Below are 25,000 nucleotides of genomic sequence, written 5' to 3'. Positions count from 1 at the left end.
TACATACACACACACACATAGATGTATGTAAAATGCATACAGTGTGCTCATTATTTAATTCCATTGAAGGACTCTTATTTAGAAATTAACTTTTTTTAGCATTTTGCTGCTTGGAATACTTTGGCAATTCTATGTCGGTTCCAACTTGCTGATTCTTACTTTTTATTGTTACTTTTGTAATTGATTTATCAGTGTCTCTAACTTCCTTGGTGTTTGTTTTTCTTTGTCCTCATTTAATTCCTCAACATCTTTGGGAGGGTGGATAAAGGAATCGTTACACATTGGACAAGGCTTTTGATTTCTTTTTAATGGGCGTAAACCTTTAAAGCCACTCAGCTTCCTGCCTCAGCTTTCCCCAGCCTTCGTTGCCTGTTTCAGGCTTGGTTACATCCTTTGCCCAACAGGATGCTGGTATTGAGTGCAGGAGGCACCTAAATAATCAGTCGTACTTGCTCCCCTGTGAGGGTTTAGAGACATGGAGGCTAAACACGTGTGTGATACAGCTCCACTGTATCTTCAAGCACCAGATGTGCTGTCCGTGTAAGTCGGGTCCAGAGCCGGGACTGAGGGCGCAGCAGATTCAGGTCCCCTGTCTCATTCCAGGGCACTTGCCCAATGAGTGGAGCACCTGACCCAGTCCCCTGCACTGTCTGTGTTTCCCCCTTGCGTGTGGTTGAGTTTTCCTGAGTTAAATGCATCTGCTGTGGCTCTCTGTCTTTATCGTACAACGCACTCAACTTGACTTCCCTCCCCCAGCCATTATTGAATTGCAGCCTGTGTGCGTTTTGTCCTTGTTTTGTCTCCTCGGGTTGAGGGTAAAGCCTGGAAGGGAGAGGTACTGGCTTTGCCTTCTTTTCCTCCCTCAGAGTGCTGGGCGCGTGGTAATTCCATAATTCTCCATAATTCCCTGTAACCCTTCAGCCCCTAACCTGGGGAAACAGTGAGCCTTCAAACAAGGGAGGCAGCTGCTGCCTGCGGTCACAGCGGAACCCAGAGGGAAGAGCGTGGCCTTTGGCGTTCAGCAGCCCCGGGGTCATCCAGGGCCACTACCCTCCAGGCCTCTGACAACATCTGTCTAACCTGGCTCTGCTTCCTCATCTATCACACGGTGTTCTTAGTGCTAACAGTAATAGTGCCATAATAGTAATCATAGTGAACGTGCAGAGCGCTCAGTGCTGCGTGCCAGGGCTCTTCTCAGCTCCTATGGGTCTAAACTATAAGATGGAGTCTGTATTTATCCTTATTTTGCAGACGGGGAAACCAAAGCACAGAGAGATCAAGTAACTTTTGCCCCAGATTGCACAGCTGGGCAGTGGTGAAGCCGATTCCCTTCCCTGCACTCTGGCGTGCCACTTCCTGCTCGTAGCCACTCATGCTTGGTGCTGAGGAGTAGACCCTTAAATGATGACTGCTGCTGTTGTTGTTATTATTATTAATTTACGTGAAAAACTGGGAGATGATTGGCCAAATGTTTGGAACGTATTTTAAGGTCCTTTTTTTGGAAAAGGAGGTGCTCACTAGACTTACTTCTTTGAGGACAGGGTCCTTTTTTTTTTTTTTTTTTTTTTTTGCGGTACGCGGGCCTCTCACCGCTGTGGCCTCTCCCGTTGCGGAGCACAGGCTCCGGACGCGCAGGCTCGGCGGCCACGGCTCACGGGCCCAGCCGCTCCGCGGCACGTGGGATCCTCCCGGACCGGGGCACGAACCCGCGTCCCCCGCATCGGCAGGCGGACTCTCAACCACTGCGCCACCGGGGAAGCCTGAGGACAGGGTCCTTTTGGTTTTCTCTTTATATCCCTAGCACCTCTGATGATTGGGAGCCTCTGGTGGGTGCTCGGTAAATGTCTGTCGGCCGCTTGACAGGATGGGAGGGATCCTCGTGGACAGGAATCCTCCTGGGCTCGCTGTCAGGAGACCTACGAGTAGCATTGTGACCATGGACCTGTCACTAGGCCTCAGTCTCGTCAGCTGTAATGAGAAATGGTACCACGACATAGATGTGGGAAGTAATCGAGATACCCTAGGTGGGTAGGGTTTGTGCTGCTGAAACAAAATCTTCTCATTACTCTGTCTTTTTGTTCACTGCTTTATAAATATTTTTCCCACAGACCACAGGGTTTTCTGAGCCTGGATATAAATGTACTCACATGTTTGGTCAGTACAGTTATTGATTGACTTGTTTCTTTCTCCCTATTTATTACAGTCTTTAAAGAACAGTTACCTTGGAAAATGGCAGAGGCAGTTTTCCGTCCCCCAAAGAGGAAAAGAAGAGTGTATGAGAGCTATGAGTCTCCACTGCCGATCCCTTTCGGTCAGGACTGTGGTCCTAAGAAGGACTTTAGAATATTCCGGGCCGAGATGATAAACAACAGTGTGATTGTGAGGAACGCAGAAGATATGGAGCAGCTCTATGGGAAGGTATGTGCGGGCAGCCTCAGCTCTGCTGCTTCCTGACAGCCCTGAGCCAGCCATTCTCTCCCCATCCACCCCCAGAAACAGCCCGTGAATGACCCATACGCTTTCCTTGCAGTTTAGTGCAATGTAGGAACAGAATCAGGTGCCCCGAAGCCATAAGCCCAGAGGACAATTCCCAGCCACAAACCCACATTTCGTCAGTGAAGCTGGGTCAGTGCATTGACCTTTCTTGGTTTTTGATTATAAAAGCAACACACGTTCATTGTAAAAAAAAAAAAAAAAAAAAAATTCAAGCAATTTACAGAAATGTAATGGGTAAAAAGTAAAAATTTCCCTCTCACTGCCACTCCGTCCCCAGAGGTAACCGTAGGGTGGCAGTTTGTTCTGGCTCAGGACAAACCAGATGGGGCTTCAGCATGTCCTTTGCTCGCTCTCCTGGTTGAGGACCTCTTCTTACATGAGGACGAGTTCCAGTTTTTGCTTTTTCCGTCAGCGGTAGGTTTGGGATGAGATTGGAAGCTTGCTTATTTTTTCCCCCATAGCCAATTCAACACTAGAGGCATTTTTAAAGCAGCTTTACTGAGGTATAATTTACGGCCGTAAAATTCACCGATTGTAAGTGCCCGATGCAATGACTGTAATAAATTCATAGAGCTGTGCACCCACCATCACAGTCCACTTGTAGCGCGTTCCCCGTGGCCACAGAAGGTTCCCTGATGCTCACTGTACTTCATCCCTGTCCCCGCTCCCAGCCCAGGCACTCCTGATCCACTTCCTGTTCCTGTAATGTGCCTTCTCTAGACATTTTATATAAAATACATGTTGTAGGGGCTTCCCTGGTGGCGCAGTGGTTGAGAGTCCGCCTGCCGATGCAGGGGACGCGGGTTCGTGCCCCGGTCCGGGAGGATCCCACGCGCCGCGGAGCGGCTGGGCCCGTGAGCCGTGGCCGCTGAGCCTGCGCGTCCGGAGCCTGCGCTCCGCAACGGGAGAGGCCGCAACAGTGAGAGGCCCGCGTACCGCAAAAAAAAAAAATACACGTTGTAGTCACCTTCCCAAAGTGAGATACAGTGGGTGGCACTGACCCAAATGAGACAGGGGTCTAGGCCAAGGACAGTCTCCTCCCTATTCGCAATATGTAACATTAAGCGGAGGCTTCGTGAAGCGCCCTGCACGTGATTTATTCTGATTGTTCAATCTGGGTGGAGGGTATAGGGTGTTCATTTTATTATTCTTTCAGTTTTCTATGGGTTTAAATATTTTCTAATTTTAAGAAATGGGGGCTGGGGAATCAGTGTTTTTGGAGTCAGCAGGAAGGAGAAGAACAGTACTTCAGTTTTGCGTACAAGAGAATCCGAGAAGCTTTTTGTTCCTGGGGGGCTCGGCTCCTGCTTTTAGGCCACTGCTCCTCATCCACGTGTGCAGAGGAAATGCTGCCTCTGCCTGCCCTTCACCCTCAGCTTACCAGACCTGAACCGAGACCACTACTCACGAGACAAACGAGGTGCCCTGGAAACGTCCCAGCTCCCTTCAGACGACTGGAGAGAGAAAACGCTAAGATGTTCACTAGTAATCGTGAATTATCTATAATCGGAGGGAAGATGTCAAGCTGTGAAAAATGCAGTGACTCTCTCGTTAACCCAAACGGTTATTCTCCCTCAGCTAAAAAAGTGATAACTAAACCTGAACTAACTCTATTTTTTCTCTTCCCGGAAGGGTTATTTTGGAAAAGGTATCCTGTCCAGAAGCCGTCCAAACTTCACCATTTCAGATCCTAAGCTGGTTGCTAAATGGAAAGGTAAACTTGTGCAACATTCAGTTCTTTTGGCAAATTATCTTTTTCTTCGTTTTTAGCTCTAACACCAGATTATACAGTAAAATTCTAGAGGAGAAGTAACATGCCACTGGCAGTTTTACTGGTAAAAATAGCAACTAGAATAATTCTAATCAAGGTGAAAGGGTTCTTATGATTGGTGAAAATGTGTTTCGTCTGATTTCTGGAATTATCAGAAGTGTTATTTAGGCTTTTCTGTTGTTAAGCATTGCTCAGCAGAGTCCTGTGCGTGTGGAAGGTACTAGTAATTAAGTGCCTCCTCACCGGTATGCAAGGTGGGTTTTATATTTTATTTCTAGAATTGGAATTTACAACAATAACCATGACATTGATGTATTTGTTAAAACATACTAATGTATGTGGTTCCCATTTGCTGTTCCTCTTTAATTTATAAATCTTTTCATCTGAGTGTATTTTTCTAAGGGAGTCTCATGGTAGTTACATAACCAATACCAGCAGGTTAAAACAGAATTAGAAAGGATTTTAAAAAACATTTTATTGCAAGAAAAAATACAAATTAAAACTGCACTGAGATACCATTTCAGCAGTCAGAGTGACAGAAATCAGAAAGTTTGACAACGTGCCCCATGGGCGAGCCCCTGAGAAACACTCTCACACGTTGCTGGTGGGAGTGCAGGTGGTATGGCCGTTACGAAGGGGACTTGACGGTCTCGAAAAATCATATAGACATTTACTCCCCGCCATCCTCCTCTCCCCCTAACCCCTGGTAACCTTTATATGCTTTCTGTATCTTTGATTTTGCCCATTCTAAATATCTCATCTAAGTGGAAACCTTTTGTGTCCTTCACCTAGGATAATTTTTTCAAGGTCTGTCCATGCTGTAGCATTTATCAGAACTTTATCCTGAATACTATTCCATTGTGTGATATATTTTGTTTTGTTTATCCATTTATCCAAAGATGGATATTTGGGTTGTTTCTACTTTTTGTCTGTTATGAGTAGTGCTGCTGTGAGCATTCGCCTACAGGTTTCCATGTGGACATATGTTTTCATTTCTCTTCTGTGTATACCTAGGAGTAGACTTGATGGATCATATGATAATTCTATTTTAATTTTTTGAGGAACCACGAACTGTTTTCCATGACACCTGCATCATTTTACATTCCCACCAGCAATGCGTAAGGTTTTCCAATTTTTCCACATCCTCACCGACACTTGTTCTTTTCTGTTTTTGTTTTTGATGCTAGCCATTTTAATGGGTGTGAAGTGGTAAAAGTTTTTCATTTTAATGAAGTCTAATTTATCGTTTTAATTTTTTTTTTCTTTTCATGTGCTTTTGGTGTCATACTAGGGAACCATTACCAAATCCAAGCTTGTGTAGATTTTCCCTGTGTTTTCTTTTAAGAGGTTAATAGTTTCAGCTCTTAAGTTTAGGTCTTTGATCTATTTTGATTTAATTTTTCTATGATGTAAGGTATGGGTCCAGCTTCATTGTTTTGCCTGTGGATATCCAGTTGCCCAATATATGCATTTACTTTTAACCCAGCAATTCCACTTCTGGGAATTTATCTTAAAGATACACTGGCAAAAATTTGAAAAGAAAGAGCCCAAGGCTATTCATTGCAACACTGTTTCTAATGTTAAAAGACTGGAAACAACCAAAATGTCCATGAGGGTGGGGATCCCAGCTGAATGAACTATGGAACATTCATATAATGACATGCTGTGGAGCTGAGGTAGGAATGGGACATCACTAGGATATATTTCTAAGCAAAGAAAGCAAGGTAAAGGAAAGTATGCTATGGCTTATCTAGGGGGAGGGGAATATAAATATATTTTTGAAATGTAAGGAAGGATAAATCGTAGTTTTTTTAATGCCTGTGGGCGAGGGATGGAACGGGCTGGAGAGAGAGGTGAGACTATAGATTTGACCTTGGAACCTTGTAAGTGTATATTACATGACAACAAGGTGCTGTAGCCACAGAGGAAGCTATTTTGAGTGACTTTAAAACGTGGTGATTTGACTGTTCAGTCCTAATGGGATAGACTTTGTATCTCCTGCCACAGTGTTGTTTAACAGACCACCCCAAAATTCAGTGGCTCTGAACAGCAACCAGATTGCTCATTTGAGTTTCCGGGTTTGCTGGGTAGGTCCACTGATCTTGGCTGGATGTGCTCGTCCATCTGGTTAGTTATGGATCCACTGGCTGCGCTATTAGAAGTCCAGTGGTGGATGTAGCTGGACTCACTGGTGTCTGGTTGTCTGTTGGATGGCTGTCAGCTGGTCTAGGATGGCCTCAAGTGGGATGAGGCGGGGAGGGTACCGGGTATGTCGTCCTCCACAGGCCAGCCCGGGCATGTTCTCATGGTGATTGTGGATGTACTGAACCATTTAGAGATGAAGTGATATGAGGGACCTGTTTCAAAATAATCTGGGGGCCAGCGGAGTGGGCAGAAGGACAGGTAAGAGCACCCCTGGCCATGAGTTAATTTAAAGCTGAGTGATGGGAACATGGGAGTTTATTATACTGTTCTCTCTACTTTTGTATGTTTTCAGTTTTTTCATAGAGGTTTTAAAAGGGAGGGAAAAAAGTAGAGCAAGGAGCGTAACGACCCTGCCTGTCCCCATCGCCCAGCTTCAGCAGTTAGTAATATTTGGCCCCCAAAAAATAGAAAGTTTTCAAATAGTGTAATGGTCTTAACAGTTGAGAATCTTTTCCTGATTTATGTAGTAACTAAGTTTTAAGTAGGGTAGAAATTTGAAGGAAATGAATTTAGGCCAAGGAAACAGAGATTAAGGTTGTGGGCTGCCCTCGGGAAGTAGATCTCAAATGTCCATTTCAACGTTTTGGCTTCAACCTCATCTTCTACCCCCTCTCCACCCACCCCCTTCTACACGTTGGTACCACGGCCACCTTGGGCTGCTGGCCGATGTGTGAAACTGCCATGCGTTTGCCATCCCCAGCCTTTGTGCATGGTGTCCTCTGCCTTTGTCCCCTGGTCTGCCTGGCGAACTCTTACTCGTTCGTCAGAGCCCCACTCAATTACTCCTTCTCCTTTGTGTTTTTTCCTAACCCTTCCAGGTAAAGTAAGCCAGTCCCTTTACAATACGTACTGTCCTTGCTCAAGAAGGGTTAGAATCAGCTTGAGTTAGAATCAGTCATGTCTGGTCTGTCTCCCCAACTAGAGTGTGAGTATCTCAAGGAGAGGGGAGTTGCTATATTACTTCTGTATATCTTGTGCTTGGCACATGGAAGGCTGTCAGTAAAACGTGCTAAATTGTAGCTTGTTGTTAAATTACCAAAGGAGGGAGGTCTCCTTAGGTCCAGTTACTAAGGAGATAGGAGTCTGTGAACTCAACCTCCCTAGGATTTTAAAGCCAAACATCATCAGTTCCAGGCCTTTAGAGCACCAGAGAGGAAGCGGAAAAGGAAAAGGAAAGATGAGCTGCCCAAAGGCAGGGTCAGGGAGGACCAGGACAAAAACCCACACTGTTAGTGACCTGGTGAACATTTTAAGCGGAAAGCCTCTTCCAGCCAGATGCCCAGAGCTGGAACTAGAGCCTGGAACTCCCAAACCCACATCCAGAGCTAACACCGCCGTGAGATCTTCTTCAACATCCCTTTCCTTAGGCGCATGTGAGCAGCTGTCACAGAAGATGCTTGATGGGACACAGAGAACGGAGGTAAAGTGTGTAACTTTAGGGCTTCGGTACTCTCGCCTAGAAGTTGAGGGCCTGAGCGTTCGGAGGTGGCAGAGTTTCCCCTTCCATGCTGTCGCTGCTTAGCTGGAGTGTTGAGAAGGATTCCGAGGTCACATCTGAGCCCAGCAAGAGCCCTGATGGGTCAGCAGCGCCTGCCAGGGCGTGGGTGCAGGGAGTGATGGTGTATAAAGCACCTGTTTGGCTGCTGGGACAGGATTCATTCAACCTTCTAGAGTTGAGATTTTGTGAATCTTGAAATTCTTTGCCTTTTTCTAGGTTGTCAGTGTTTTCCCCCTTAAGGAAAATTTGTCTAAACTAATAGCACTTCTTTGTTGTTGCAGATATGAAGACAGACATGCCTGTAATCACGTCAAAAAAGTAAGTCTTGGTGGACTTTGACCTTGGGCAAAATTATGGTTTAAATCAGATCTGTTTTCAGGTAGCCTTTTCTGATGTGGTTGTCCACACCTTTTGTGTGTGTGTGTGTGTGTGTGTGGTAGTAGTAGTAGGTGTGTCCTTGAAAATTATGTCTGAATTTAATGTGGATCAAATCATATTTGAATTGTACTAAGTAAGTTTATTTTTAAAAATAATCCGAAGCCAAAACCTTTGCCAGTTAAATTCCTTCCAAAATACGAACACTAATCCTGTAACGTATGTTGTCTGTAAGCCCTAAGGTACTTAGATTTGGAGCTGGCCTCCCGCGCTGTGTGGGTGTAAACAGCCCTGTCCTCCTCCATCGCTCCACACTTGCGGGGTTAGAGAAAGACGCTTTCCCAGAGGCTCTCACACAGACCACACACACAGCCATGATTCCTTCCTTCCTCTGGGCTTTTGTTTATGCTGTTCGCGTTTCCCAGAACACCTCTCCCTAACCTACCAGGCACGCGTGCTGCTGGCTATTCCTGCACGTCCAGCCTACGTGCCCGTTTCCTGGAGCGTCTCCACGCGGCCCTTTCCTCCGCTGCCCCCGCAGAATCTGCCTTGGCGCCTGTGGCTGTGCCGTGCATCACACACTGGACTGAGACTGTCAGTTGTCAGAGGGCAGGGACCATGCCCGGTTCCCCTCTGCAGCCCCACACCCAGCGCTCCCTTGGTAGGATTTTGTTGAGTAAATGTTCCTCATTCTAAGCACTCGTCATCCCTGTGGGACAGCTCAAGTTGCAACTCTTCCACGAAGCCTTCTGAAACCGCTCAGGCCTACAGTGGTTCTTCATCTGGCTTCTGGCACGTACTGGCAGAGTCTGACAGCTCCTTTTCAGGCTCTGAAACCCCACGGCCAGGGAGTGCCCGAGAGGCAGTGGCACCTGGGAGATCTCAGGGGCTGCTCTGGCCATAGCCGCAGGCTGGGGGACGGCACAGGGCCTGCGAGGACCTGGCCGAGCCCCCGTTCCACTGGGGGCTGCAGTGTAGACAGGCTGCTGCAGCCAACACCAGGATGCAGAAGCAGCAGAAGCCCGTCCCTCAGAACCTCATCCCGATCGGGCTGGCAGGACAGATGACACGGCAGCAAGCCCGTTTGAATATGTGAGGTTCTGGGCGGGGGGGTGGGGGGACTGCCGCCTCCCGATCTGAAGGTTATCCCTCGGTAAGCTCTGTAGAATGTGCAACATTCCAGGAATTCTGTTGACCCTTGCGACACTTTCCTAGGGCTGCCGTAACAAAGTACCACAGACTTGGCGATTTTTTGTTTTGTTTTGTTTTGTTTTGTTGGCTGCGTCAGGTCTTAGTCGCGGCAGGCGGGATCTTTGGTTGCGGTGCGTGGGCTTCTCTCTAGCTGTGGCACTTGGGCTCCAGAGCGCGTGGGCTCTGTAGTTGCGGCACGTGGGCTCTGTAGTTGTGACACTGGCTCAGTAGTTGCAGCGTGCAGTCTCAGTTGCCCCACAGTACGTGGGATCTTAGTTCCCCGACCAGGGATCGAGCAGGCATCCCCTGCATTGCCAGATGGATTCTTAACCACTGGACCGCTAGGGAAGTCCCAAACTTGGCAATTTAAGACAACAGAAATTTATTCTCACGCTTCTGGAGGCCAGAGGTCCCAAATCAAGGTGTCAGCGGGGCTGTGCTCCCTCAGGGGGCTCTAGGGGAGGGTCCTTCCTGCCTCGTCTTAGCCTCTCGTGGTGGCCAGCAGTCCTTGGCCCTCCTTGGCTTGTAGACACATCACCCCAGTCTTTTCCTACATCATCGCGTGGTGGTCCGCCTTGTGTGTCTCTGTGTCTGTGTTCAAATTTCCCTTCTTTTGTAAGGACGCCAGTTAGTTTGCCCTCATCTTAAATAACTTCATTACATCTGAGAAGACCTGTTTCCAGATAAGGTCCCATTTGCAGGTGCCAAGAGGTAGGACTTCAGCACATCTGACAGTTCTGTCAGGAAAGTATGCCCTCCCCAGCACCCACCCCCATCAATACTTGATTCATCATCAGTTCATAAAACTTGCAGTCACAATCTAAATTTTGTTAAATATTAGGAAAATGGACTCCTTTTCATACCTTGAGGTTAACTTTCCAACATAAGTACGTGTTATAATTGTTTATTTCCTCAGAAATTTGGATCCCTCTTTCCAGCGGATTCACTCTAATTGGCCTTTTTCCAACAGTAGTCGTCCTTGGGTGATGAGACGCTTCCGTGTGATCTTTTCTGGAGGTGAGCATCCGGAGCGGACCCTCCGGTGATGCACTTGGGGGCTGACGTTTGCAGGGTTGTGTCCTGGAAGGAGCAGCCCTGAGGTTGGTGCTGGTCCCCCTCCTCACTTGCGCTCCTCTCTCCAGCCAGCACTTGCTGCGGGTGCCCACGTGTCAGGCACTGGGTAGGTGCTGGAGATACAAGAGGAGGACAGATCTCTGTCCTCCCCTCGGGGATTTATAGTCTAGCGGGAGGCGAAGAAGAGTAGACAAATGAGCGCTTCTGTGATGAACATTATGATGAGGTATCGCCATCAGCAGCTGCATTGTTGTCATAGCCGATCGGTACTGATTCTCCAACAGTGCCGTTACCGGTCCACATGTTTTACCCGTATCCTCTCAGCTCGTCTTCTGGAGAAACCTTTGAGGTAGGTGTAGTTGTTTCCATCACGTGCATAGGGAGCCTACAGAGAGCTGCCCAAGAGTTTGTGAGCTCGAACCAGGAAGCGCGACTCTGGAGCCTGGCCAGTAATCACATAGTTGTATGTGCCGGCATTTCTGGGGTGTAATTCCGTGTAATAGGCCCTGTGTTCATAACAGCTGTGTGGATTAGCTTTTCATGTCCTCACATCACCCCTAGGCGGTCAGTCCTGTAATCGTCTGTCTTGGACAGGGGAGGAAAGAGCACCGGAGGAGGTTAATTAACTTGCTCAAGGTCAGTACTTAGACCTAAGCAGACTGCCTCAAAACCATTTTGCTATGAACTTCCAGTAGTAAATAAGACTGAGTCAGTAACTGGTGAAGAAGGATGTTCGCTGCAAATGGAAGAGGTGTGCCTGAGGGCAGAGGTACCTGAGAAGCTGAGCCGTATTCGGTCGGCCCCCCTCGGTGCTCTTGGGGCCCTGGCGCGGGTCTGCGTCACCAGGCCCTTGGCTGCTTCTCAGCACACCTGCCACCTCCTCCTGCTCTCCCCTCATGTTTTCCAACTTTTACTTTGTACTCTTCTCTTCCTGCTGCTTCTCCAGCAGTGTTCAGGGTTAATCACAGCAGGACTTTTTAAGGCATTGCCTGCCAATGAGAGGACACCTGCTCTGTGCCCCATTGCCGTGTGTCGATCACAGGCTGAGTCAGAGGCTTTCTTCCACAGGCTTTAGCAGCCGCTGTTGCATTGAGCTTCCATAAACAAACATCTGAGGTCATCAGAGGCAGGAAAGTGGCGTGACCCCGGCATTCGGCAGAAGAGCAGAAGGTGTCAGGTGCTGAGTGGCTCAGCTCAGAGTCACGGAAGAGCCAGCTCCGGAACCCAGCTCTGGTACAGTGCTCGACCCACACGGCTGCCCCTGCTCCCAAAGGGCAATTCATTAAGGTGTACGTCTCCATCCATTAAAATGTCATTTGTATTTTTCAATGTAATAGGTACTGAGTCAAAATGATTTTATTTTTCAAGTCTTCCCGAAAAATCCCACAGTCATCAAGTAACAGATATTTATTGAACACTTACTATGTGCCGAGCACTTCACGTGTCTCATCTCCTTTCATCCTTGCACAGCCCCCTGAGGCAGGCACAGTCATCTCCTTGCCTTGGAGGGGAGGGCACGTAGCTGGTACGAGAACCTCATGCCCACAGCGAGGGCTTGAACTCACATCTGCCTTGACCACTCTGCTGCTGAGGGCTGAGCAGGGACCTGTGTGCGTGTGCACGCCCACACTCTCTCTCTGTCTCAGTTCCACATCTCCTGCTCAAAGTGGGAGCTGTTGAACCTTTAATGCTGTGGTTCTTTCACATATTTTAAATCAGGGAATTTGATGAAAGTTGTGGATCCCTTCCCCAGGAAAATACGCATGACACGAAAATTTGTGTTCAGACACAGGAGATTCATAGACCCATGAAGGCGTTAGCTAATGTTACAGGTGACCTGAAGAGCATAGATCCTTTTAGATCTCTCATATGAAAGTCCTAACTGCACATGAGAGAGGCGGTACCTTTCATACAGGAGAGGAGACACCCTGCTGCTCTCTGGGCAGCTACGTTTTGTGCTGATTATAAAAAGGAGCGCATAATTGGATCCTTATGAGGTAATAGTACTCTTTATCTCCATCTTAGGGGTGGGGAAATGGGCACAGAGTAGTTAATTCATTGGCTTTGTCACCCAGTTATGAGGGACAGGGTCAGGGCTGCACACAAAACGTGCAGGACCAGAGTCCACGTGTGTAATCACTGCACCATCCTGCCTTGTAGGTGTAGAGCAGCCTTGCCAGGTGTTAATCTTTACATCTAAGATACAGTCCCCAGTGTATAGGGCTGCATGTTTATCCCCATGTAGGATAAGCAGGGTGTGGACAGCTTGGAGATTGTCCTGATGAATCAGGGTTAATCAGCCACAGATCTCGTGTTTAAAAACACCAGAATGGGACTTCCCTGGTGTCACAGCGGTTAAGAATCCGCCTGCCAAGGCAGGGGACATGGGTTCAAACCCTGGTCCGGGAAGATCCCGCATGCCGCAGAGCAAGTAAGCCTGTGCGCCGCAACTACTGAGCCTGTACTCTCTAGCCCACGAGCTACAACTACCGAAGCCCGCGTGCCACATCTACTGAAGCCCACGCGCCTAGAGCCCATGCTTGGCAACAAGAGGCCACCGCAATGAGAAGCCCACGCACTGCAATGAAGAGCAGCCCCCGCTCACTGCAACTAGAGAAAGCCCACGTGCAGCAACGAAGATCCAACGTAGCCAAAAATGAATAAAATAAATAAATGTATTTTTTAAAAAACAGAAGCCAGCTTCCTTGCTTCACTGTGTGTAATTATCAGTTTATAGACTAGGACGTCTCCCATCATCCCTATACAGGCAGGATACTCAAGGTGAAGAGAAAAGTGACATCTGTCTTCCCACAAGCCACGTGTCTCCTGCGATGCTTTGCAGACTGATTGCTATAGGTGGAGGCGAAAAGTGCTCGAGTTCTGCGAAGTCTTCCGCCTTTGCGGATCAGATTCCACACACGTGTGGCGTCTTATGTCACATGACGCATCCCGGCAGCCTTGTCAGGTGTTGACGCTGCTTCAATAGGCAGAATCCTTTTGTCTTCCCTGTAACTTTTTGTAACCTGGAAAGTGTTCAGGGCTTGCCTTCAAGTTTAAGAAACTAAGCATGTATTTTCTCATTAAAATATACTTTGAAAATTATGGAAAAAAGGGCCATTTTTTATTAAGATGCTTGGGTGTATGTAACTGTAATCATTTCTTTCCATACATGGTGGAGACATTAGTAAGTACTGTACTGTGAAAAATGTTTATTAAAATTCTCATTTTGTTTTCCAATACTAAACAAAGACTTTTTGCTATGACTGAGATACCTATCTGAAAACATGATAACCAAAATTGAAAATAATGCAAAACAAACCCTGACAAAGGATGGCCATTTTCTCTTTAAATTTACCTAAATCATTTATTTGGTCCACCAATTTTAAATTACATAAATTTTCACACTTTGTTAAACTGGGGTCATTTTTTTTTCAAATTAAGCAAATTAGGTGAAGCTGTGTAATAAAAACAAAAAGTAATAGGGCTTCCCTGGTGGTGCAGTGGTTAAGAATCCGCCTGCTAAGGCAGGGGACATGGGTTTGAGCCCTGGTCTGGGAAGATCCCACATGCCGCGGAGCAACTAAGCCCTTGCGCCTAGAGCCCGCGAGCCACAACTACTGAGCCCGCATGCCTAGAGCCTGTGCTGCACAGCAAGAGAAGCCACCGCAGTAAGAAGCGTGCGCACCGCAATGAACAGTAGCCCCCGCTCGCCACAACTAGAGAAAGCCCGCGTGCAGCAACAAAGACCCAACACAGCCAAAGATAAATAAAATAAAATTTTTTTTAAAAAGGTAGTAGATAATTATTGCAGAGCAGTTAGAAAATGCAAAAAAGTATAAAGAAAACAACCTGTAGCCCATCACTGAGAAGAACTATAGACATTTTGGCATACTGCCCTCCCATCTTTTTCACACATTCCGCCGTCTTAAATATTGAAATTTAAGTGTTGTTACTAACAGAATTTCTACTTTGCAGGTATCAGCGCAGCGTGGAATGGGCCACAAACCTCATGCAAAGACAAGGCCAGGATGAGAGCACAGTGCGTAGACTCCTTGACGATTACACAAAGCCCCTTCAGCATCTTTGTCTGCAAAGGAATGAAGAGGTCCAGTTGTGTAATGAACTGAACTCCAAAATGGTTTCCAAAACGGAAGGCACAGCAGATGGAGAGAAACTTTCTGCCATGAATGGGGTTACAGGAAAGTCTCATGATCTGGAGGATCCCAGCAAGCGATCAGACCGCCTGCAGGAGGGCTCCGGGCCTGACCCGATACCTACCCACGGCTCTGGTGAACACGTGGCGGAGGTCACCGCTCCTCTGCCCCACGTCCACTGCGGCAAACAGGATGTTCTGCTCCCGCCCTCTGGCGCTCAGCCTGGGGACGGCAGCCAACGAGCGGGTCTGGTCCCGGCCAGAGAGAGAGGGCCTGGGCACCACTACGTGCTGGTGGAGGAGGTCGTGTGTGCCGCGAGCGAGAGGGAAGACGCCCCAGGTGGGGACGTAAGTAGAAGGAGAGAGATCGCCTCCTCCAGAGCCAGCTGTGTCTGGCCCAGAGGAGATGCTGGCCAACAGGGACGTCCCTTACTCGGAACCGGTAGCAGGCCCGTGTTCAGCACCCGGGACATGTGAGAGCTGGTGCAGGACACACACTGCAGACCCTCCAAGGGCACCAGCCAGCCCTGGGTCCCAGCCCTGAGGTCTCAGTAGTCGTGAGGGCCGTTTGAACCGAAACTTCAAAGTCTGTGAATAGCTTAACTTTAAAAAAAATATGAAAATATATATATATAAAATTTAAATAACATATATCTGTAATACATAACATATAAAGTAAAGCAGGTCCAGTAACATTCTCTCCCTTGCCAGGGAGAAGAAGAAATGCAACGGTAGTTACCCAGTCTTGAGTGTAGCGGTGGGCGGGGGCTCAGGTGGGGCGGGCAGCCCTCGCAGGAGGAGCCTGGGGCGCAGAACTAGGTCCACTTCATTAAGGGACCTACAAGATAGCTGCCCCAGCATCATCTGTAGCAGCTACAAGTGAGAAACAGTCTAATAGTTAAATAGCATGAGAAACACCTGTTTGAAGGAATATCTCGCCTTTAGAGTGGAGTTTATGAAGTCTCGTTAAGTATGTAGGCATATGCTTGTGAAGTGCAGTTGGGTGAAAAAAAGCAACACATAAAACTGACCAACAAAATGATCACGACCGCAGGAAAAGTTCACGGGCGATTAAAAAAAGGAACTAAGTCAAAATGTTAATACAGTTGACCCTGGAACAACATGGGTTTGAATGTGGGTCCCCTGACGAAAGAGGATTTTTTTCAGTAGTAAATACCGTACTGCTGCACGACCTGCGGTTGGTTGAATCTGCAGATAGGAAAGAACGCAGACGTGGAGGGCCAGGGCCGGCTGTGGGTTACATGCAGACCTTCAACTGCCCGGAGTCAGCACCCCAGCCCCCTTGTTCAAGGGTCAGCTGTAGTAGAAAAACGAAAACTTATTTTTCTACATAAATAATAAATTATTTTTCTACAGACATACATTATTTTTTAACAGAATTAATCCAACAAACGTGAATCTGGGAAATTTAGAAGAAAACATTCATTTTAAAATACACCCTCCTCCAGGTAACACGCAGTGCTTCCATTTGTTCTGTATGTATTTTATTTTTCTCTTCAGTTGTCGCCAAAAAAGAGACTGATATGCAGAAGAAATCCATTTAGGATCTTTGAGTACTTGCAGCTCAGCCTGGAAGAGGTATGTTCCCAGCGTGTCGTCTTCTCAGCTGTCGGTCTCTGGGCCTGGGCAATGCCATGTAGATGAGTCCACCTCAGAATGCACTTCTGCGTGCAGTTCAGTACTGAGGTCGCCGCGGGCAGGGTCCACAGTCCGCCTGCCTGCATTTCACTCCTCGGCCTTCATTTCATCGATTCCAAGACGTCCATTTGGGGAGGGCCTGCCCCGTATCATCCCACAGAGGTTTCAGGGGGGTTGTCTGAGGGCTTATTTTCACATCAAGGTTTCAGGTTGTCTAAATACTGTGTTACTAATTTTTAGCAGCTTCTAAAAAACATACAGGTTTATTGAGACACAGAGCACATACCATACCATACCATTCATTCATTTAAAGTGTGTAGTGGTTTTTAGTATATTCATGGAGTTTCACCAGCTTTTCACAGGCTTCAATGCATGCCCCGAGTCATGTAGTGACTGCTAATTACATAAATGGATTCTAGGTATTTCCTTCTGCAGAATTACTAACACGTGTTCCCTTTACTGCACTCTCAAAAGTTGCTGCAAGTGGCTTTCTAAACCTGCCTCATACTTTCCGTCTGATTTGGGGTTCCTCTGTCCTGTGTTCATGCGGCCATCAGTCCCCCCTTTTCTGCTTATGTCTGTACTGTACCCAGATTTGACGACAGCGCCCCTTCCTCTGTCTCCTGTCCTTGGCTGTGCCCTTCTGCAGGGGTGCTCCTGCCTCTCTGGAGGCTCCTGCAGCATCTAGCTCAGTGCTTGGCGTGTCTGTTGGTCTCAGGCAGTGCTTGTTGAAAGCATCCACGCTGGTCGTTTCATAGATGTGTTCACAGAGAAGTGATTGTATCTCCGTATTCTCTTCACCTGCTAGTCTGTGCTTCCTTCCTTGCAGTGAGGCCAGCGGTACAAAGAACGGGCTCTCAGAGCGGGAAAGGATGTTGGGATTTATTTACTTCATCTACTCAGTTTACAAATGAGACAGCTCAGTCTCCTGTTGCACACAGTAGCCACTAGCCGCATGTGACTGTTTAAGCTAATGAAAATTGTGCAAAATTAATTCTTTTCTCGGTTGCGCCAGCCCCGTTTCGGACGCTCAGCAGGTGCACGTGGCTACTCTGTTGGACAGCACTGGGGACACCATCCTCTAGGTCCTTGACTTCTCTGAGCCTCAGATTTCTGCTCTGTAAGATGAGGGTGACGTAACACCTTGTTCATAGTATGTTCTGGAATTAAATAGTGCACGTGATGGCTTCAGCACCGTGCCTGGTGTATCGTAGGTGCTCAGTAAGCATTGTGCCTGCTGTTTCTGTCATTACCGTCGTTATTACGCCACTTGTAAAAGCTATTTAGTGGCTGCTTGGAACTCCTTCTTTTGCAATCAGTGTTTAGCAAAAATATTACCAGGGACTTCCTATGTGCCAGGCACTGGGCTGAGTACTAACAGTACAGAGATAAGCAGAACGTGGCTCTGGCCCTAAGATAGCCAAAAATTGCAGTTCAGTGTGATGGGCACCGTGTGGTGTGGGGGCTGTGCCAGTGCTGCACCTCTTGTACCCCATGTCTGACATCTGTGAGGCGCTTGATAATTATTTGTTAAATGGATGTGTACACGGTGGGATGGGCACAGAAACTGGTGGGGTCCAAAGGGATGCGAGCCCCCCGGAAAGACTTTACAGGGTTGGTGGTACCTGGAGGTGTTAGAGGGTAGATAGGGGATTGCCGCGTGGACACGGGACGCCAGGCCCTTGCAGGCAGCGTGGTCCCGGAAGCGGCCGCCCCGGAGGGGAGGTCACGGAGGGCGCGTCTACGAGTAGGGGTCTGACCTGGTCCTGGTGGCACCGGGGCGCTGCAGGCGGCTGTGCAGGGGAGTGGCAGGGACCAGAGCTGGCATCCGGATGAGGGCAGGCTGGAGGGCTGAGCCGTCAGGAGGCAGCCAGCCCCTCAGCTGCGGGGGCAGCAGCGGGCGGACGGAGAGGATTCGGTGTCAGAAGCTGGGGGCTGAGCCTTGCTGCTCCAGGCGGTGACCGGCCGATGCTTTTCACCGACTCTGCTGCTCCCTGTTCTCACACACCCGCTGAAGAAATGCCACGGTAATGGGAGACAGGAGACGAGGTGGTTCTCGTTCTTGGAGGCCGCTCGGTTCCTGAGAACATTCCAGAGACATGTTGCAGAGTTTCCAGGGAGCGTGCGGTTAAACCTGGCTCCGCTTCCCAGTTCTGTTTTGGCAGGTTTCCTTGGATGAATCACCCGTGTTTGGTGGTACCACCCGTACAGTGTAACATGTTTCCATAAATGTCCCTCAGGAACGCGGGCGGCCCCGCTGTGGTGATTCAAAGCGGTTCTTAGGTTTTGAGAATGGGAACGCCGAGCTGACTTAGAGATCTGTCTCTGAGAGCTGTTTTTCATTTTAATGCTTCAGGCCCCGCCCAGATTTATTGACGAGACATTAAAACCATCATTAAGCTCATCCGTCCATCTATTAGTACTATCAGAGTAAAAACTTACTCCTGAGATTTCGAGGGTCTAGTCTCCAGCCTCCACAGACCTCCCCGGTCTACTGATGACTTAATTCTAAATAAAGCCAACTCCGTTGGATTAAGATCCTCCCCATCTATAATAAGTGCCTAAGAGCAGCTTGCATAGGTTCATAAAAGCTATTTCAGGCCAATTAAAAACGAGGCTTTGGTTTCATCAGTTCTTAGGGAATCGTGTGTTTGCTAATAATGGAAAGTTTCTGAAGAACTTAGATTCTGATGGATACCAGGAGGTCATCTCTTCCTAGGCAAGGACTGGATTGAACCTTTCCCAGCTACAGTGTCTTTTTAGAAAGGCAGGGAAACAAAATTAATTGAGCAGTTAGGTGCTTTGCGTGGTTTTTGCGGGGAGCGGGGGCGGGGGGTGCTGTGCCTTGCGGTTTGTGGGATCTTAATTCCCTGACCAGGGATTGAACCTGAGCCACAGCAGTGAAAGCAACTCCTAACCGCTGGACCACCAGGGAACTCCCAGCACGGTCTTTGTATGTCTTCATGAACTCTAACCTCATCAAATCTTTAAGAAGGCTTGATCATCCCCATTTTCTACATGAGGTGGGAGGGTTTAAGTGATACTTCCAAGCTAATGAGATTTCAGCCCAGGTCTGCTTATCTCAGAGTATCTTCCTGTTCTACCACTGTGAACCCAGAAGGGAAAGTTGAGGGAAAACGAAAGGAAAAGAAGGACTTGGCTTTTTGAGGAACCACCTTTTCTTTTGTGTTGCACCTTTCGGCCACCATCTGTGTCCGTCTGAAAAAGCAGCGTTTTGTGTTAATAAGTAGTGGGCCACAGGAGAACAAGGGGCAGGCTGTCACCAGTAGCTAAAGGAGAAGCAGAACAGTGTCCACCCTGAGGAAACGGAGATGAGAGACCTGCCCTGGGTAGCCCTGCCACGTGCTCCAGACCATGGGGGGGATCCACACCTGTTTCTTTACCCTTTCAGCACACGCACTGAGCCCCTTCTAGGTCAAGGGCACGGCAGGCAGAGTTTCTGTCTCACAGAGTTTACATTCTAGCTGGAGAGACACACTTAAGAAAGATACTTTCAGGCGAACATAAATGCTCTGAGGAAGTCGATCGGGATGGGGTCACGCAAACCGGGTGGTTGGGGCGGAGCTCTCTGAGGAGTGACCTTTGACTCCGGGTGTGGGAGCAGCAGTTACAAAGGCGAAGGCAGGAGTGAGCTCAGTGTGTCCGGGGACGGGGACGGGGACAGAAGTGAAGCAACCATCTAGGGAGAGTGCTGGGCGAGCGCCACGAGGCGCCTGGGAGCCAGGGGCCTTCACGTGCTGAGAAGGTAGCTCGGGCTGCCCTAGGGGACGGGCTGCGGGGCCCGAGCACAGAGGCCTTTGCAGAAGTCCAGGGGGGAGGGGGCGGCGGCCAGGATCAGGGCACTGGACCCAGAGAAGTGGACCTGGCAGGTAATCACCTGCATCTTCAGAGAAGCTCTCGATTTGGATCTGGGTAGAACTAAAGCAGTTCTCAGTGACTTCCCTGGTGGCGCAGTGGTTAAGAATCCGCCTGCCAGTGCAGGGGACATGGGTTCGAGCCCTGGTCCGGGAAGATCCCATATGCCGTGGAGCAACTAAGCCCGTGCGCCAGAACTACTGAGCCTGCGCTCTAGGGCCCGTGAGCCACAACTACTGAAGCCCGCGAGCCACAACTGCTGAAGCCCGCGCGCCTAGAGCCTGTGCTCCACAACTAGAGAAGCCACCGCAATGAGAATCCCGTGCACCGCAACGAAAAGTAGCCCCCGCTCGCCGCAACTAGAGAAAAGCCCACGCACAGCAACGAAGACCCAACACAGCCAAAAATCAATCAATCAATAAAATTTTAATAAATAAATAAAGTAGTCCGCAAACCACTGTACTCTTAAAAATTATTGAAGGACCCCAAGGAGCATTTTTACGTGGATTATATCTGTCAGTGTTTACCAAATTATAAATTAAAATGAAAACTTAAATATGTGTTTATTAACTCATTTTAAAATCAAGATAATAAACCCACTATACATTAACATAAATAATATTTTTATTAAAAATAACTGTATTCTTTCAAAACAAAACAAATCCAGTGAAAAGAGTGGCGCTGTGTTTCATTTTTGCAAAGACTTTAAGGTCTGGCTTAAGAGAAGTCCCCTGGATTCTCACATCTGCTGCTGCGCTCAGTCTGTTGGGGTGTCATGTGTCTTGGAGCCTCTGGGGAGAATGAGTAGGAACAAGGCCAGTAGTGCCTTTTGATCTCACAAAATGGCTTTGACTTCGAGAGCTCCTGCAAGGGTCATGGGGACCCCGGGATCCCCAGACTGACCACACTTCAAGGACCACTGCTGTAAAGAGAAATGTCATCAGATGGCCAGGAGAGGATGACGGTGGGTGGATTGGGGCAATTCCTGAGGGTCAGGAAGGTGTTTCCTTAGCAGGACCTTGTCGCTGCTTGAAAGCCCTGCATCTTCACAGCCTGTGTTCTCTTGAGTCCTGAGCCCTGGGCGGGGAGGAAAAAAGCCATCAGCACCACTGTGGTGGAACAGAAGCCTGAGGGCTCCGGGCAGGGACCGCCTTCCTGCTGCCACCTGCACCAGAGGGCCCTCCAGGATACCTGAAATCCCAGCTTCCATCCTCATGTTAAAAAAGAAAGTAGCATTTAGAGCCAACATTTCTTCGTCACTGACTGCTACAGACCAGTCTCACCTGAGCTGTTCAGGCATGAACGCAGATCCTAATCCCCTTCTACAGGCAGAGCCAACACCGGGGCCTGTTTGCTGTTGTCAGGGCTTGGCATCGTCTTGTTTTTGTCAGAAAGTTATTTTTATTTCCACGTCAGTGTGATTTTACTCAACTGGGCCCGACCTTGTCTGCCGTTCCTCTTGCCTCCCCACGTGAGTGAAACATGGTGCCTTTTAATGAAGTTAATGGAAAGATGGGGTTTACTCGAGCGGAAATCACTTTACAGCAAGAGTGACCAAGAAACTCATTTGGTTTACACAAACCAAGTCTGCGTGGCCCACTTTGCACAATTTTCTACTTATTTCTTTCTGTAAATTCTTTTCTCACTTTAGTAAGGTTATTTGACAGAGGAAAATCCAATGAGCAAAGGTTTCTATTGTTGTTTTTGCTATTTACCTCATTTTTCAGTTTAGCCGTGTGGTTTTTATAAAGAAAAAATACATGGAAAATTTCATAGAAATGTTTTATACTGATTCTAAACCATTTTATGACATTCATATTTTAATCCTTGAAATTTGAATGAATCATTTATGTTTAAAAATATGTGACCATTTGGATGGTGATAAGGACATTAATTTGTATTTAACGCAAAGAGAAATCAGTCTGTAAAATAATTTCTCAACGTGGAACAGTTTCTGATGAGCATTTTCTGCTTGCCCTGTTTTTAGGCCTTCTTCCTGGTCTATGCTCTGGGATGTCTAAGTATTTACTATGAGAAGGTAAGATGTTTTATTCAGACACAGTCCACTTAAAATTTCCCTGATGTTAAAAGCAGGTTGTAGTAATTTCCATATTGCTTTAATACAAATGTGTCCACTTTCACTGGATACAATTGGAATTGAATTTTTTCTCTAAGTTTGGGCTTTGGGTCCTGAATTGGGATTGTCCAGGCAAAAGCCAGCTTTGACCTTTTCAGACTGAATTTCATTCGCAGAGACTAGAAGGATAGCAGTATCTTCTATAATGATCAGGACGTCTGTCAGAGCGGTACCAAAAATTAACAGCAAAGATAGAAACTACCGGGCTTCCCTGGTGGCGCAGTGGTTGAGAGACCGCCTGCCGATGCAGGGGACACGGGTTCGTGCCCCGGTCCAGGAAGATCCCACATGCCGCAGAGCAGCTGGGCCCGTGAGCCATGGCCGCTGAGCCTGCGCATCCGGAGCCTGTGCTCCGCAACGGGAGAGGCCACAACAGTGAGAGGCCCACGTACCGAAAAAAAAAAAAAAAAAGAAACTACCCATGTTTAGCACCTGCTTCGGTAAAGGCTGTGAGTTAGGAACTTTATACCCAGTGCTTCTAGTCCTCGCTTGCGCCTGTAAAGACTTTTATAGACGAGGTAACTGAGGCTGAGGAAACAAGTAACTCCCCCAGGGTCACACAGCTGGTCTGGTTAGAATTAGTATTTGAACCTATGTCAGGACAGCTGCAAAGCCCATGATTTTGTGCTGTATCCTGCTGCCCTTAGCAGAACGTTAATCCCAATGCTTGCCTCCTGGTAGAGGAATTGGGTGGAAGGCGAGACTTCACCATACACTTTTGTACTTCTTGAATTTTGGTCCACGTGAATACAATACCTATTCAAAATAATTCACGTGAAATTAAAATTAAGATGAAGAAGGTAAGCAGAACATTAGGACAGAGAAAATACATTTTATTCTGTTGTTGGGGGTACGTATTTTGTCATTCATCCGCTTCTAACTGTGTAGGTCCCCTTCATGAGTATTCCAGTGGTTTGGAAACGGGTGTCTGGCTGACGGGTGACCCGTTGTCTGAGAGGGGGGCCATCCTTAGCCCACGCCACCTCCTGCCCTGGGCCTTCACTGACATTTGTCGGGGCGTTCCAGCTCCTCCATAGAACCCTCAGCCTCTGAAAGTCGGTGGGCTGTCCAAGCCGGAAGTTCAGCCTTCTCCAGACTGTTGCTTGTTTTGGAGGGGGGGTGGATTTCAAGACCACACACATACGGAGTTTCCACCTTAGGAACAACTGTTATTTTTTTTTTTTGGTATTTTTTTTTTTAAGGAGAAAAAAAACAAAACCCAACTCTAGTTCATATTTATGGTGTTAAAATCTCAGGCTGAGACAAACTGAGCAAGTCTCATTGAGTGACTGATCCGTAAACCAACTGAAGGACTGGCCGTTTTACTGAGCGCTGAAATGAAGCGGAAAAGCTTCCAAACTTACCTGGTCTTTCCTGTTGTGTTTTTGTTTTGGCACATCAGCATGTTCTCCGAACCGTTCTCAGTGTCCTGAAGTACGACCTTAGAAACAAAATTCCCTTTGAAGCAGTTGGATCACTAACTTGTGCCTTGCCATAAATTTTCTAGTTTCAAAGACTAAATGGAACATCTTTTTTATAAAAACTTTTACAGAATTATTTTTGGCTTTTCTGAACGTGGCCTGACATACTGCAGCTACCCATTAGGGTCTGTGCATGCTGGAACATGCGCCCTCTGGCTTTGGTGGACACCCGGCCGCCCCCATTCCTCTGCCTGGACTGTTCGCCCACCAGCAGCCCCTCCGCTGCCCTCCCCCACTTCGCGTGGCTGCGTCCAGCCTGCAGGGTTGCCGTCTCAAAGGGGCCTCTCACAGGTCCTCTGGGGCAGTGCTGTCCAGTAGAAATATGATGGGAGCCTCAGATGGGAGCCACATGCATAGTTTTAAATTTTCTGGTAGACACATTAAAAAGGTTTTTTTTTTAAAGTCAGCTGAAATTGATTTACATTATATACATAGTATATTTAACCCAACATACTTAAAATTGCTGGGATAATTTATATTCTTTTTTTCATACTCAGTTTTGAAATTCAGTGTTTTTTTTTACACTGGCAACACATCTGAGTTCATGGGAGTGGCTGGCTGCCGCCTCACTGGACAGCCGTGTCTGGATCTTGTGGTTAAACCCTTTGTCATGGGCACCGTGTTTGTTTATCTTCAGCTACACTTAGTATAGATGTTGTTGATTCGCCGGCTGGATAACGGGTGGATACATACGTCATAATGCTTTGTTTTCCCCCAACAACCGTAGGAGCCTTTAACGATCGTGAAGCTCTGGAACGCCTTCCGTGTAGTTCAGCCCACGTTCAGGACTACGTACATGGCGTACCATCACTTCCGAAGCAAGGGCTGGGTGCCCAAAGCGGGACTTAAGTACGGAACAGATTTGCGTAAGTGATTCTTGGCTTGGCAGGTGTGAGCGCCAGGGTTCACATGGGATCCTGGGGGTGAAAATCGAATCGGTTATCTGTGCTGTTGCTGTTTTTTCCTGAGATGATGGATGTCCTCCTGCCTTAGATAATAATGTTTGGATCGGGGTGGAGGGTGTGTTTTCCTCTTTTCCGCTCTGAGATCTTAGAAGAGAGTCCACAGCCCCTACCCCCGCCTC

General features: G+C 47.8%; 1 protein-coding gene across 2 annotated transcripts; it reads left to right on the top strand.

Moving 5' to 3' along the window:
- The first annotated feature begins 2,182 nt into the window (after positions 1–2,182).
- TSEN2 (tRNA splicing endonuclease subunit 2) lies at positions 2,183–24,940 on the top strand. Of its 2 annotated transcripts, XM_028487082.2 has the most exons (7): positions 2,183–2,418; positions 4,129–4,210; positions 8,252–8,288; positions 14,586–15,111; positions 16,285–16,362; positions 22,286–22,336; positions 24,644–24,940. In XM_028487082.2, the coding sequence occupies exons 1-7, from the start codon at positions 2,230–2,232 to the stop codon at positions 24,788–24,790; spliced, it is 1,110 nt and encodes a 369-aa protein (XP_028342883.1). In that variant the 5' UTR covers positions 2,183–2,229; the 3' UTR covers positions 24,791–24,940. The 2 variants fall into 2 exon arrangements, with proteins under 2 accessions (XP_028342883.1, XP_054939548.1); XM_055083573.1 differs by lacking the exons at positions 22,286–22,336; positions 24,644–24,940 and adding an exon at positions 17,438–18,189.
- Positions 24,941–25,000: the final 60 nt, after the last annotated feature.

The sequence above is a fragment of the Physeter macrocephalus genome, unplaced genomic scaffold (genome assembly GCF_002837175.3).
Source record: "Physeter macrocephalus isolate SW-GA unplaced genomic scaffold, ASM283717v5 random_1394, whole genome shotgun sequence".
Taxonomy (NCBI): Eukaryota; Metazoa; Chordata; class Mammalia; order Artiodactyla; family Physeteridae; genus Physeter; species Physeter macrocephalus.
The sequence above is the reverse complement of the archived record's forward strand: the minus strand, read 5'-3'. Positions and strand labels throughout refer to the sequence as shown.

Coding starts and splice junctions, on each gene's coding strand:
- TSEN2 (XM_028487082.2), top strand. CDS start 2,230: ATGGCAGAGGCAGTTTTCCGTCCCCCAAAGAGGAAAAGAAGAGTGTAT. Junction 16,363..22,285: donor TGCAGCTCAGCCTGGAAGAG/GTATGTTCCCAG, acceptor CCCTGTTTTTAG/GCCTTCTTCCTGGTCTATGC. Junction 22,337..24,643: donor TAAGTATTTACTATGAGAAG/GTAAGATGTTTT, acceptor CAACAACCGTAG/GAGCCTTTAACGATCGTGAA.